Source organism: Oratosquilla oratoria, chromosome 10, assembly GCF_046742065.1.
Source record: "Oratosquilla oratoria isolate Oo_2021 chromosome 10, ASM4674206v1, whole genome shotgun sequence".
NCBI classification, from domain to species: Eukaryota; Metazoa; Arthropoda; class Malacostraca; order Stomatopoda; family Squillidae; genus Oratosquilla; species Oratosquilla oratoria.
In genome coordinates this window covers 54392595-54406804 of record NC_134786.1, presented here as the reverse complement: position 1 = coordinate 54406804, position 14210 = coordinate 54392595, and the positions used below count along the sequence as shown (strand labels likewise).

General features: G+C 42.3%; 1 protein-coding gene across 3 annotated transcripts in view; it reads right to left on the bottom strand.

The window, feature by feature from the left end:
- Nucleotides 1–276: 276 nt before the first annotated feature.
- Nucleotides 277–14210, bottom strand: part of Nup62 (nucleoporin 62) — a 63441-nt gene continuing 49507 nt past the window's right edge. For 2 of the 3 annotated variants that reach the window (XM_076191775.1, XM_076191774.1), the window contains exons 7-10: nucleotides 13619–13669; nucleotides 8114–8321; nucleotides 7241–7396; nucleotides 277–656 (exon numbers count right to left, since the gene is read on the bottom strand). In XM_076191775.1, coding sequence (XP_076047890.1) covers nucleotides 432–656; nucleotides 7241–7396; nucleotides 8114–8321; nucleotides 13619–13669 — 640 coding nt within the window. In that variant the 3' untranslated portion in view covers nucleotides 277–431. The remainder of the gene's footprint in view (nucleotides 657–7240; nucleotides 7397–8113; nucleotides 8322–13618; nucleotides 13670–14210) is intronic. The other variant, XM_076191776.1, reaches the window with a different exon arrangement.

Below are 14210 nucleotides of genomic sequence, written 5' to 3'. Positions count from 1 at the left end.
GCTACAAAGAGTAGGATGCCCAGTCCTATCCTCCATCCCATTTTAGTTGCCTTTTACAACCCAAGTGGGAACAATAAGTGGCAGTATTCTTTCTTCCTTACCACAGAGTAAAATGGATCAGGATGAAATGGGTGGGAGTGGAATTATACCTTTTGACTTTGGCTACCTCCCTGGTAAGGGGGAAAGATCCCTTGGTATATGTATGTCTTGTTAGCTTGAAAATTTGCTACCTGTTGGTGAATTCCCTTATGCAAAGGAAAATCTAAACACACCACCTATTTATTATAAAAGTTTATTTGACCATTGACAATTTTACAAATAAAATTGAAAAAAAAAAAAAAAAAAAAAAATCTATCTTTTACATATCACTGTAAAGCATATTATTTTCCTTCACTCATATTCATCTATCAATAATGTCTTGACTTCACATCTTAATCTCTCCGTCTTCCATCAGCAGCCCGTGACACCTCATCTACTTTCTGAGACAAGAGAGAAACATTTTGATCTACCCACTTCAAGGTGTCCATATGTGCTGAGAGGATGCGTGCAATGATTGTGACAGGATCAGTGCTTTGTGTGCCTGCATTACCAGCATTGAGGTGTTCGATGATCTGACATAAATCATCAGTCATCTGTCGAAGCTGTCCATCCAGGTTCTGTAAAACACAATGTAAAACATTTAAATAAATACAAACATACCACAGGGCATTTTTTCCCCTTGTAAGAGGGGTTGCAAAGTCAAAGCATACACCCACCCAAAACCCATTCACAACCCCTCCTGTCTCAGCATCTAATGGACAAAGGGTCCCTGTGTAGAATCATATATGTATATACTGTATACCTAGCACATGTCACCAATAATTACTCAGGGTAGGCAGTTAGTGTGGTGGAGTGGAATGAGGTTTCTTCAAGGCTAACCACTTCCATACGGTGACGCCTACGTATGCGGCATGAGGAGCAAGTGGGTACTCGATGATGCTGACATCGCCATCTTGATTATATTTATTGTGGTCATACCTACGTAATTTCCATTCTCTCTAAACTGGCTTCATCAATTTTCTATGGTTATCAGAATACATTGGTGAAAGAGAACGAACGATTGAGCACTGACTTTATTTTTTATAATGCGATTATCATGACGCAACATCGCACGTCGGGCAGCTAATGCTGCCAGACGTGCGATGTGCCCCAGAGTGAAGAGGTTAATGTGGATGAGGGTGAAACTGGGAAGAGAGATGTGGTTTTTTGTAAGTGCATGTGGGCCTGGTAGTGAGAAGAGTGTAGAGGAAAGGGAGGCTTTTTGAACAGATTTAAATGAGTGCATACAGAGTTTAGGGACAAATGTCAATGTAGTGGTATTGGGAGATCTTAATGCCAGGGTAGGAAATGAATCAATAGACAGAGTGGTTGGAAAGTGTGATGTTCCAGGAAAAAATTGTAGTGAAGAGATAATGGTGATGTGTCTAGAAAGAGTTGATGATAGCAAATACAGTGTTTAGGAAGAAAGTCAAGCATAAGTACACATGGGAGAGGGTGGTGGATGGAAGGGTGGTAGATAGGGCTTTAATGGACTATATAGTGGTAATCAGGAGAAGAGTAGGAAGAGTTTTGGATGTACATGTTCTAAGGGGAGAGAGTGGGGGAATATCAGATAATTTTTTGGTGGAAGGTAAGTTGAGAGTGGAGGATAGATGGAGAAAGAGGAAAAAGACAGAAGGTAGGGTGATGCTTAGAGTAAAATGCTTAAATGAGAAAGAAAAGGAGTACAAGAAATTGAGAGGGAGGAGTGCGAGGGAATGAGAGATAGAGTAGAAATAGGAGTGGAGGAGGAATGGGGATGGATCAAGGAGGGAGTCCTAAGGTGTGCAAAGATGGTGTGTGGAACAAGGAGGATGGGAGGAAATAGAAGGAAGGGTAGTGAATTGTGGGATGAGGAAGCAAAGAAGGGTGTAGAAGAGAAGAAACAAGCATTCACAGATTGGTTACAAAATACGATGAATCATATGAGAGGTACAAAGAAAAGAAAAGCAAAAGATAAAGGAGGCAAAGAGGAGAGCAGATGTGAAATGGGATAAGAGTATGACAATAAAAATTGAAAGTAATAAAAAGATGTTTTAGTAGGAAATTAAGAGAAGAAGAGGTGAATCAAATACAGAAGAAAAGGTAAAAGGTGTAGATGGAGAGATGATAACGAAAGAGATGGCAGTAAGGCATTCAGACATTCTTCATGACATCCATCCAACCCAGGTGCCTTTATCTGCTCTCATCATCTTAACTGCCTTCACTTCATCTTTCCTGATTCCTTCTCCATTTTCCTCACTCATCACATTCATTTTCTTAGCGCTTCCCACTGCAACTACCTTTCCTTCCCTATCCTCCTTCACATTTAGCAACTCTAAAATACTATACTCATCTTCCTCTCACTGCCTTCTCTTCCATTATCATCTCTCCATCTCCACCTTTTACCTTTCCTTCTCTACTTGATTTGCCTCCTCTTCCTCTTCTAATTTCTTTCCAAAACATCTTTTTATTACTTTCAAAATTTTGTCATACTCTTAGCCCATTTTGCTCTCCTCTCTGCCTCCTTTATCTTATGCTTTACTTCTCTTTACTTTGTACCTCTCATATGATTACCTCGTCCTAATTTGTAACCAATCTATAAAAGCTCGCTTCTTCTCTTCTACACCCTTCTTTGCTTCCTCATCCCACCACTCACTACCCTTCCTTCTATTTCCTCCTGTCTTCCTTGTTCCACACACCATCTTTGCACACCTTATGACTCCCTCCTTGAACCATCCCCTTTCCTCCTCCACTCCTAGTTCTACTTTATCCTTCACTCTCTCAGCTTCTTTTTTTTTTTTAACAAGATCGTTTATTACAATCGGGAATTAATGACAAAAAATCGAGATCATTGCCAGGAAAAGAAAGAAATCAGAATTCCAATTTAAATCGGAAGAATATAATGCCTGCCTTGTACATCTCATCACCTTGCTTTTACCCACATTTATCTTCAACTTCCTTTTTCTGCACACCTTCTCAAACTCTTGTCACTAACTTCCTTAATCTCTCCTCTGATCCTGGTACAAGCGCAGTGTTGTCAGCAAACAACAATGGGCTTATCTCCTGTTTTTCTCCATTTTCTTTTACCATCTCCAATCCCTGGTCCATTACCCTTGCATTTACCTCTCACCATCTCATCCATGTATAAACTGAACAGCCATGGCAACATAACATATCCCTGGTGAAGTCCCACCTTTACCTCAAACCACTTACTCCTGTGGTGGGGGAAAATTCCCTGTGGTGGGGGAAAAGAATACTGCCACCAAGTTTCCCACTTGGATCGTAAGAGGCGAGAAGAAAGGGACGGGGAGAGGGACTAGGCATCCTTCTCCCTGTAGCCCCAAGGGGCAGATTCCTAAAAAGAAAAGGAAAGGCATAAGGGGTGCTGGAGGGCCTCGGGCCAGCACCCTAAGGTTTGGGTCTTTTAATGTGCGTGGATGTGGTACAGATGAGAGTAAAAGGGAAGAGATAGGTAGTATGTTTGTGAGAAGAAAGTTGGATGTGTTGGCTTTGAGTGAAACTAAGTTGAAAGGCAAGGGTGAGTGTAAGTTTGGGAGTGTAAGTGGGAGGTTATCAGGAGTGAAGAGAGGGCGAGGGAGGGAAGGGGTGGCTATTCTAGTAAGTGAGGAGATAGGTAAAGGGGTAGTGGAGTGGAAGGAGGTTTCCTCAAGGATAATGTGGATGAAGGTGAAACTGGGAAAGGAGATGTGGGTCTTTGTAAGTGCATATGGGCCAGGCAGTGAGAAGAGCATGGAAGAAAGGGAGGCCTTTTGGATAGATTTAAATGAGTGCATAGAGGGTTTAGGAAGAAATGTCAATGTAATAGTACTGGGAGACCTTAATGCTAGGGTGGGAAATGGTCCAATCGATGGAGTGGTTGGGAAGTGTGGAGTTCCAGGAAAAAATCGTAGTGGAGAGTTGATGGTGGAAATGTGTCTTGAAAGAGAGTTGATGATAGCAAATACAGTGTTTAGGAAGAAAGTCAAGCATAAGTACACATGGGAGAGGGTGGTGGAGGGAAGGGTGGTAGATAGAGTGCTAATGGATTATGTAATGGTAAATAGGATTATGATAGGAAGAGTTAAGGATGTACATGTGCTAAGGGGAGAGGGTGGGGGAATATCAGATAATTTTTTGGAAGGTAAGCTGAGAGTGGAGGATAGATGGAGAAGGAGGAAAGGGACAAAAGGTAGGGAGGTTCTTAGAGTGAACTCCTTGAATGAAAAGGAAAAGGAGGAGTATGAAAAGAAGTTGAAGGAAGAGTGGGAGGGAGTAAAAGATAGAACAGAGATGGGTGTGGAGGAGGAATGGGGATGGTTCAAGGAGGGAGTCTTAAAGTGTGCAAGGATGGTGTGTGGAACAAGAAGGACAGGGGGAAATAGAAGAAAGGGTAGTGAATGGTGGGATGAGGAAGCAAAGAAGGTTGTAGAAGAGAAAAAGCAAGCATTCACAGATTGGTTACAAAAGAGGACAGGGGAGTCATATGAGACGTACAAAGAAAAGAAAAGAGAAGTAAAGCAAAAGGTAAAGGAGGCAAAGAGGAGAGCAGATGTGAAATGGGGTAGGAGTATGACAGAAAATTTTGAAAGTAATAAAAAGATGTTTTGGAAAGAAATTAAGAGAGGAAGAGGAGGCGAATCAAGTAGGGAAGAAAAGGTAAAAGGTACAGATGGAGAGATGATAATGGAAGAGATGGCAGTGAGGGGAAGATGGGCAGAAAATTTTAGGGAGTTGCTGAATGTGAAGGAGGATAGGGAAGGAAAGATAGCTGCAGTGGGAAATGCGAAGAAAATGAGAGTGATGAGTGAGGAGAATGGAGGAGAAATAAGGAAGGATGAGGTGAAGGCAGTTGTAAAGATGATGAAAGCAGGTAAGGCACCTGGTCTGGATGGATGTCATGCAGAATGTCTGAAAAAGGGAGGTTCAGTGATGGTGGACTGGTTGGTGAGGTTATTTAATGTTTGCTGGAGAGAGGGTAGAGTACCGGAGGACTGGAGTAGTGCCTGTATAGTTCCTCTTTACAAGGGAAAAGGGGACAAGTGTGAATGTAGTAATTTCAGAGGGATTAGCCTGTTGAGTGTAGTAGGGAAGGCTTATGGGAGGATCTTAATTGAGAGGATTAGGAGAGGAACAGAAGGAGTAATTGGTGAGGAACAGTGTGGATTTAGGACGGGTAGAGGTTGTGTAGGTCAGATCTTTGTGGTAAGACAGATATGTGAGAAAGCTATAGGAAAGGGGAAGGATGTTTTTTGGGCTTTTATGGATCTGGAAAAGGCTTATGATAGGGTAGACAGAAAGGCACTGTGGGAGGTTATGCAGATTTATGGGATAGGAGGAAAGCTTTTGGGAGCTGTCAAGAGTTTTTATGAGAGTAGTAGAGCATGTGTTAGGATTAGAAATGGAGAGAGTGAGTGGTTTGAAGTAAAGGTGGGACTTCGTCAAGGATGCGTTATGTCGCCCTGGCTGTTCAACTTATACATGGATGGGGTGGTGCGAGAGGTGAATGCTAGGGTAGTGAGTCAGGGATTGGAGATGGTTAAAGAAAATGGAGAAAAGTGGGAGGTGAGCCAGCTGTTGTTTGTGGACGACACTGCGCTTGTGGAAGGGTCAGAGGAGGGATTGAGGAAGCTGGTGGCAGAGTTTGGGAGAGTATGTGATAGAAGAAAGCTAAAGATAAATGTGGGCAAAAGTAAGGTGATGAGATGTACAAGGGGTGAAAGTGGCAGTAGACTGGAAGTGAACATTAAGGGAGAGCGACTGGAGGAAGTGGATAGTTTTAGATACTTGGGTGCAAGTGTAGCAGGAAAAGGTGGAGTGAAGGTGGAGGTAGAATGTAGATTGAGAGAAGCGAGTAAATGCCTTGGTGGTTTAAAGAGTGTAATGAGGAATAGACATTTGGGAATGGATGCGAAGAGGAGACTGTATGAAGGAGTGATTGTGCCAACAGCACTGTATGGGGCAGAAACGTGGAACATAAGAGAAGAAGAGAGAAGGAGTTTGAATGTGTTTGAGATGAGGTGTCTGAGAAGTATGGTGGGGGTTACTAGGCTGGATAGAGTGAGAAATGAGGAGGTGAGGAGGAGAACAGGGGTGAAAAAGGATTTGGGAGATAGGGTTGATGAAAGAATATTAGGATGGTTTGGACACATGGAAAGAATGAGTGAAGAAAGACTAGTAAAAGAGGTATGGAAGGCAGATGTGGAGGGAGTGAACATGAGGGGACGTCCTAGGATGAGGTGGATGGATGGGGTGAAGGGGGCTTTGGGGAAGAGGGGAATGTCTGTTGAGGAAGGAAGGGAGAGGACGGAAGACAGAGGTGAGTGGAGAATGGTTGTATATGGATGAAGTTGTGATTGCATGAGGAGAAATGGGCGGGGGGGTGGGGTAGTATGTGTGAGTAAATTTTGACGCAGCCCGAAGGGATTTCTCCCCGTCCTCGCCTTATATGCAAAGGGGGACGGAGAGGGGGGGTCGCCGATTAAATGAAGCGGCCTTGCTGTGGATGTACTGTGTCTTGCGACACTGCTTCTGACCCAGGGGGGTGGGCAGGGTGCTGGGATGACCCGTCATCCAGGAGGTGCTCAGATGAGTGGAAGGGTGGGAGGGGTGTGGAGTGTATTTGGGGATGTAATGGGTGGGAGTGTTTTTGTGCCTTTCCCTTTTTGGCTACCTCCCTTGGAAGGGGGAAAAAGCCTTGGTATATGTATGTATGTACTTACTCTCTCCATTTCTAATTCTAACACGGGCTCTACTACTCTTGTAAAAACTCTTGACTGTTCTTAAAAGCTTTCCTCCTATCCCATATATCTGCAATACCTCCCAGTGTCTTCCTGTTTACATTGTCATAAGCCTTTTCCAAATTTATAGAGCCAAAAACCATCCTTACCTTTCGCTAAAGATTTCTCACATATCTACCTTCTCACAAAAATCTGATTCACACAACCCCTACCAGTCCTAAACCCACTCTTCCTCAAAATGGTCCCTTCTCAACTACACTCAACAAACTGATCCAGAGAAACTACTATGCCTTTCACACAGAGAAAATTATCCTTGCTTTTGCCTTTTTGTATCTTTGAATCTTTGTATGTAGGGGATTCCCTATATTTTGTTCAAGTGCAAAATAGTACTCTGTTGCTTGGTAGCATTCATATACTGATGGCTTGAAACCTTGAGCACCCACCTGTGCCATCTGGTACATATTATCCCGTTGTTTGTCTCCTTGGTGTTGAGATGGGGTTGAAGTGATGGCACGCTCCAGTGGTTCTACCAACTGTTCCAACTCCCCCTGCTGCCCACGGATGAAGTCTAATTCTGCTTCAAGTCGCTGCTGGTCAATCTGATGTCATGAGAGAAGTCACCAATTAGTTATTCTTTTAGTGTTTTTTGTTCTTCATTCAGAAGAAACTATGCACTGATGAGACACTGAATCAGTTCACCAGTTTGTCTGCCATGCACGACATTAAACCAAATTTATTTTCTAATTAATACATCATCCTTTTCTTTACTGGATGAGAATGGTAGTGGCAGTGTGACACAAAACACAACACCTTCTGGCTATACTTATTTCTTTTCCAGCAATGCTCCCAGTTCATCTCTGGTGGACTCATCACACAGTCTATATATTCTTTAACTCAATCTAATACCCAAACACATTTCCACTTGTTCAATATGACCACAAGTAATAATGGCTTCCTTTTCCCCCAACCACCTACCTTTTCTTTGGTCTTCCATATTTTGTAACTCCATAACCCAAGACTCATTCCCATATACCACCTCTCCCTAGCATCAATATTTCATTTACTTACCTTCACTCATATTTAGCAGTTCTTTGAAAAAACAATATTTCAAGAAGGTGAGGAGCCTATGCCAGGTGTGTAGCTGCAGCTAAAGCTGTTACCTATGCCTAATGTACTTCAACTGTTGGGGCAGTTAACAGTCACTGCTGGGAATTGGAGAGAAGTGTGGGATTTGAACCCACAATTAAGCAAATGCGAGACCAGCATGCTTCCATTTACACCACCATTCACTCATTCTCAAAAGACTATTAACTCACTTTAACTTTCTCTAAGGTGTCACGGAGACTCTGCATCTGGTCATGTCCCTGCTGGAGCAGCTGGTCCCAGGCATTGACATGTGCTGCTTGCTGGATGAAACGCTCTTCCTGTTCTCTGGCCTCTAGCATCCACTTGTTCACCTTCTCCTCCAGAGCACGTACGGTTAGGGGAGAAGCCTGATTGGCCTGTGTACCAGCTGTGCTAGTTCTGAGGGAAAACAAGAAGACAGAGGTAATTTCTATGAACCTGACTGGGGAGAACTAATCAACTTCAGTCTACTCCAATTAAAAAATTGGAAATAATTACTTTTCTTGAAACAGAATACTGCGTATTCTCTTGAAAGAACAATGGATGAATCACCATTTTTTTTATCAATAAGCTGAGAAGTTTCAAATTGAAGTGTACCAAAAATAATTCAGTAAAGTATTAGTAACAGCAGTCAGATCACCTGATTTTGACACACTACAATTTCACAGTTAATACTTCATACAGAGCCTTTATAAAAGAGGAGACACATGTAGCACTGAAAGCAGTGAAAGGTGGAAAGGTACTTGGATTGGATGGATGTTTGGACTGACTGACAAAGGGTGTGGTTAAGGTGGACTGGCTGGGAAGATGGTTCATGTGTGTCTAAGGGAAGCAAGTGTCTCAGTGGATAGGAGCGCATGTAGTCTCACTAGACAAGGGAATGGGGGACATATAAATGTAGTAGTTTCAGATGGGTCAGGCTGCTGGTGTATAGTGTATAGGGATGTATTTACCTAATTGTAGTATACAGGAAAGGAACAAAGCTTATTGGGTCCCATCTCCTATTCTCTAATTTTCTAACATGTACTGTTCCAACTTAATCTATATCTTTGATTTCCAAATATCATACTTACATTTGAACTCATGTATTGTTTGAGCTTGGGCTATATCATCCTCTAAGCTCTTCCACATACTGTTAATTAAGAGGATTGGACGGGGAACAGAGGGAGTGACTTGGGGAAGAACAGTGTGGTTAGAAGAGGGACAGGCTTCATAGATCAATCTTTGCAATAAGACAGATGAAAAGTATTTAGCAAGGGAAGTCTGCTGAATGTAGCCACAAGGTTTCTAGGATACTGTATAGTAGGCCATGTATAAGTGTTGAAAATGGAGAGTAAATGGTGCAAGACAAATGTGGGGCTATATCAGTGATATGTGAATTAATTATTGTCTTGAGATTCACTCAGTGGAAAACTTACAACTCCACATTGGCTGGCAACAGTCTTTGGAACCTCTAATAGACTTCTCTGGGAAGAAATGTTGGCTGAAAGTGGTAGGAAGAAGAGACCAGTTGCCAGTTGTGAAGGAGTAAGAAATACATTAGAAGTTAATAGACCCCTTGGGCCCAGTCAGGAGACAAAGTGTGAGCCCCTCAGGACTGCACCTCCTGTTGGAGGTGAATGGGTTGATTGGTTCTGAAAGTGGGCAGTTTCGCTGTCCACCTTGTGGGACCACCACATGCAGGTACCCATGATTGGTTCCAGGGTTATGTGATGATGCCATGGTTGTTCAACATATGTATGGATGGGGTGGTTAAAGCAGTAAATGTAAGGGAGTCAGAAGTTAGGAATTAGTGGGTAAGAATGGAGGGTCACAGGAAGCGAACCAGTTGTAATTTGTAGACGACACTGTACTTGTCTGACTCTGAGGAGAAAGTTTAGCAATTGGTGACTTGAGTTACACAGGGTATGTGAGATAGGAGTCACAAGTAATAATAATTCTATCAAGCTATATACCAAGAGCTTTTTGCCCCTTATAAGGAATGTAGCCCATTCCACTCCCCTCTGCTACCCTTTCCTCCCTCTCATCTTAGCTCATTATGGATGATGGGTCATCCCTGTATACTGCTGACTGCCCTGGGTCAAAAGTAATGTAGCACACAGTACATTCACAGCAAAGCTGCTTCACTTAATCAGCAACCCCCCTCTCTGTCCCCTCATGCAGAAAAAGAGAACATGGGGAGAAATGCCTTTGGGCTGTGTCAAAATATCCTTCACACACAAGCATCCCCTTACCCCACACCCCATGCCCCTCCCTTCCTTGCATGACAGTATCATCTATACACAGCCACTCTCCACTCATCCTTATCTCCTGTCTTCTTTCCTTGCTCAATACCCCCTTAATCCCATCCACCCATCCTATCCTCAGTCGTCCCCTCAAATTCACTCCTTCTACCTCTGCCTTCCACATCTCTTTTACCTTTCTTCACCCATTCTTTCCATGTGTCCAAACCATCCCAATACTTTTTCATCAGGCCTTTCTATGATCTTTTTACACTTTCCACTCCTCTTCCAATAATAATTATAACAATGATTATTGCCTCAAGTTTCAATGACTGGAAACCCACATTCTCAGGTTCTCCCATTGATTTCTCTGGAGAGATAGAAAGAGAGAGAGAGAGAGAGAGAGAGAGAGAGAGAGAGAGAGAGAGAGAGAGAGAATGGCTGTGAGTAGTAGTAGGTGGGGGTCAAGTAACTTGTCAACTCTGTTTATGTGAAGATGTAGCAGAAATATAGCTGAAGTTGACAGAGATCTTGGGCCTGACTGAGTGTCAGACCTTGAAGGCTGCACCTCTAGATGAAGGTGCAGGGGTTGAGGAGTACTGAAAATAGGCAGTAGAAAGATGAACCTCTCTGCTGCCCACCTTGCACAACCACTACTTACAAGGACCATCACTGGTCTCACCATGTGTAAATGTGGGCTAAAGTAGTGACGAGATATATACAGAATGATGAGGGCAGCTTCCATGTGAGTGTAAATGATGAGGTTTGAAGAAGCGGGTCACACATGACCGTGAATGGAAGAGTGGATGTGGAGGTCAATTAAGGAGTAAAGGAAGGGAGTAGGTATCTGGGTGGAATGAAAAGTGTCATGAGAAACAGGTATTTGGGGATGAATATGAAGAAAAAGTTGTATGGGAGCAATAGTACCCACAATGCTATATGGAGCAGAGATTTGGAATGTAATGTAGCCAATGATATGCTTGATAGTCCAATACAATTCCCTCCAACTAAAAAAAGTGCTGATTGTCCCTATCTGGAGGGAGAAAGGGGATCAGCAGGATTGTTACCTTTACTAGGTATTAACACGGCTCTCCCCTCTGTTGCTGGCACAGATCCATTCCCATCTGCTACAGTTTCAGAGAACTGAGCAGTCTGGGTTCACTTCTGGTATGTCAACAATTGATCTAATTCTAGAGTTTTTGTGTTCTTGTTGAATGTTAGTTTGAGTTGCAACTGGACCAGTACTTTGATCCAAAATGGTGAGGCACAGAGGTAAAGAAAGTAACAGGAAGGAGGTATAAGAGATCAAGTGATCAGCATTTTCCCGTAAATTCATGAGTGAGATGGGTATGTCTTCACCCACAATTTTCAACACCTGCATGGAGTAGATATTGAAAAGTACTGTTATTCAATATCAGCATCCATTGGCAACATTAAGGTCAATGACCTTGTCTTTGATGATGCTGTACTTCTTGTTGAATCATTGGAGGTCCGTATGTCATTACACAAGGAGCCAAGACCCTTAGGACTCCAGGTCTCCTGGACCAAGATCAATGGCCAGGAGGGCTTCCTAGAACACAGTTTGGACAACCCATGTATGTGGCAAGGACAATGAGGTCTTGGAAAACTTCATATATGTACCTTTGTAGTGTAGTGGTTAACAGTGGTAGGTCATGTCAGGAAGTCCTTTGAGAGACTGACATGGCCCATGGTATTATGGATTTGTTTAAATAGAGTACATATCCTTGATATTTATGCAGGACTAAAATCAGGTTCTTAAGTCACCTTATGCTCCCTGTCTTGCTGTATGGTTATGAGACATGGACAACGAATATTGACTTGTAAAGGCACCTCAACATCTTTAGTACCAAATGCCTTTGAATTATCATGGGTACCACTGGGATATCCTGCCTCCAACCAGACTGTTCCAAGAGACTCAATCTAGGTCTGTTACAACATAATTCATGAACATTTACTGATATGGGCATGTGGCATGCTTACTTGATATTGATCCCACTTATGGGGTTTTCTCCATAGGAGACAACCTTAAGTGTGGGTGACAAGGGGGGGGGGGTTACCCAAAGTATTAATGGGTAGAGCAAGTTGACCACTTCTGTGGCTCCACTTTCGTCAATTTTGCCTTTTGTTCATCTTCTTAGAAATCTTCCACACACTACAGGCTGAATGTTATCATAATAAACGCTAGCCACTCAAAAAAAAAAAAAAAAAAAAAAAAAAAAAAAAAAAAAAAAAAAAAAAAAAAAAAATTGTATGTTCAAGTCACTTCCCAATGGATATGACATGAGTACCACACTGATTTATTGTTCTTGTGTGGAATGCAACTGCTAGGCAAAGTGCACATAAAATTAATGCCAAAGGAGTGTTTTAATATCACCATAGCATGATCCTGAAAGGATTTAACTCGTTTCCATTTTCTTTAATTCCTTCAGGATTAGGGTGCACTGAACCACAGCCTCGTTTGAATGTGAGAATCACTGAGTCTACCCAGGGGTACAGAAGCAATTTGTTTCATTCCCCATCTCAAGTGGTTGGAGGCCCATTAGACACCCTGATTCAGGAGAGTCAATGTGGCTACTCAAATAAATGGATAGTACATGGTGAGAGCATCTTGCTGACTTTATTCCAAAGACTTCTCAATTTCAACATGAATGTAGACAGGAGTTGATGGGACCTAGGAATCTGACCAGGTTTGTTGGGCAAAGTTCATTATCTGTGCTGCAAGAGCTCCGAGTTGGCAAGGTTTCAGAATAAATCTTCCATGTTAACTTTCCTTCTTTCTTGTGTAGTTCTTCCTTCTTCAAGTTTTATAGCTCTCCTCAAACTTCTTACCTCACTGAATACAAAGCATGCACCCAACCCACACCCATCTAAAAAACCCAATTGTTGTCCCTCCTATCTTTGCTACTTCATACCTGTCCCCCACCATACTTGCTTGGGTCACATGGAATGTATGAAGACACAGCACCTACACAGTAATGTCAAAGTCGAGGCACTACTAACAGCAACTCATACAAAACCTATGCATACATTGTTGCAGCAGGACACAAGGTTCACAAAAACTGGTGTCAATTACAGTACGACAACATAGGTTGGTAGCTTTGTGTAAGATATCGACATAACTTATCTCAAGATAGTAATATTTCTATGGCTTCAATCACTTGAACATTCTAAGAATACAGGTTTAAATATTCTCGGAATATGAATAGTACAGAATGAGTGTCTATAAGGAAATTAACGGCTGTCATCTTAATATAGGGAGTCTGGGAGTATGCCAAAAAATGATCAAAATACACAAATTCTATCAAGCAAAATCAATGACAACTCATTCTTTTCAGCTGTTTTTGACCTATGCCTTACCTTTGAAACTCGCAATCATGTCATAAATGATATCAATCCTCTGTAAAAACAAAAATAAAAAACTAGCGTTTATACCCTGAGAACTGCAATACCAACCTTTCCTGGAGTTTCATAGACCCATGGAGTAAACCTTTATAGGGGTCCTCCCTTGAAAGATTCAAAATAAATGTATTATACACAAAATTATGGGTTTATCACAAATGGTCACATCTTGACAGTCAGCTACAGCTGTTTAACCCATACAGTAATATAAGACACAATCCACTAAGGCAAGGTTCAGGATCCACCATAGCTAGAAAGAATATTTCACAAAATAATGATTGTTGCCTTGTGTTCCAATGATTGGGACCCCATGTCCTACAGTCACCATCAACAGTCCTTGGGGCATCTCACAGGAAGCAGCTTTAGAATGTCATTTGTGTTGTTTTAGTGTGGGGGTTTCCAAGTCACCTGGAGGAGGAGGGGGAGGGGGAGCAGGAAGAGAGCGGTCACTAGTTTCCATCACTCATGTGGAAAAAACAGGGGAAAATATTATTGAATCCAATGGACTGAGGCTTTTCCTGACTGCACCTCCAGAAAGAGGTGGAGGTGTTCACAGGTTCTGAAGATGTAGGAAGACAATTCTCTGATTTTCAATTTGCGATACCACTTCTGGTAGATACTCATCACAACTAGGTAAATACACAAA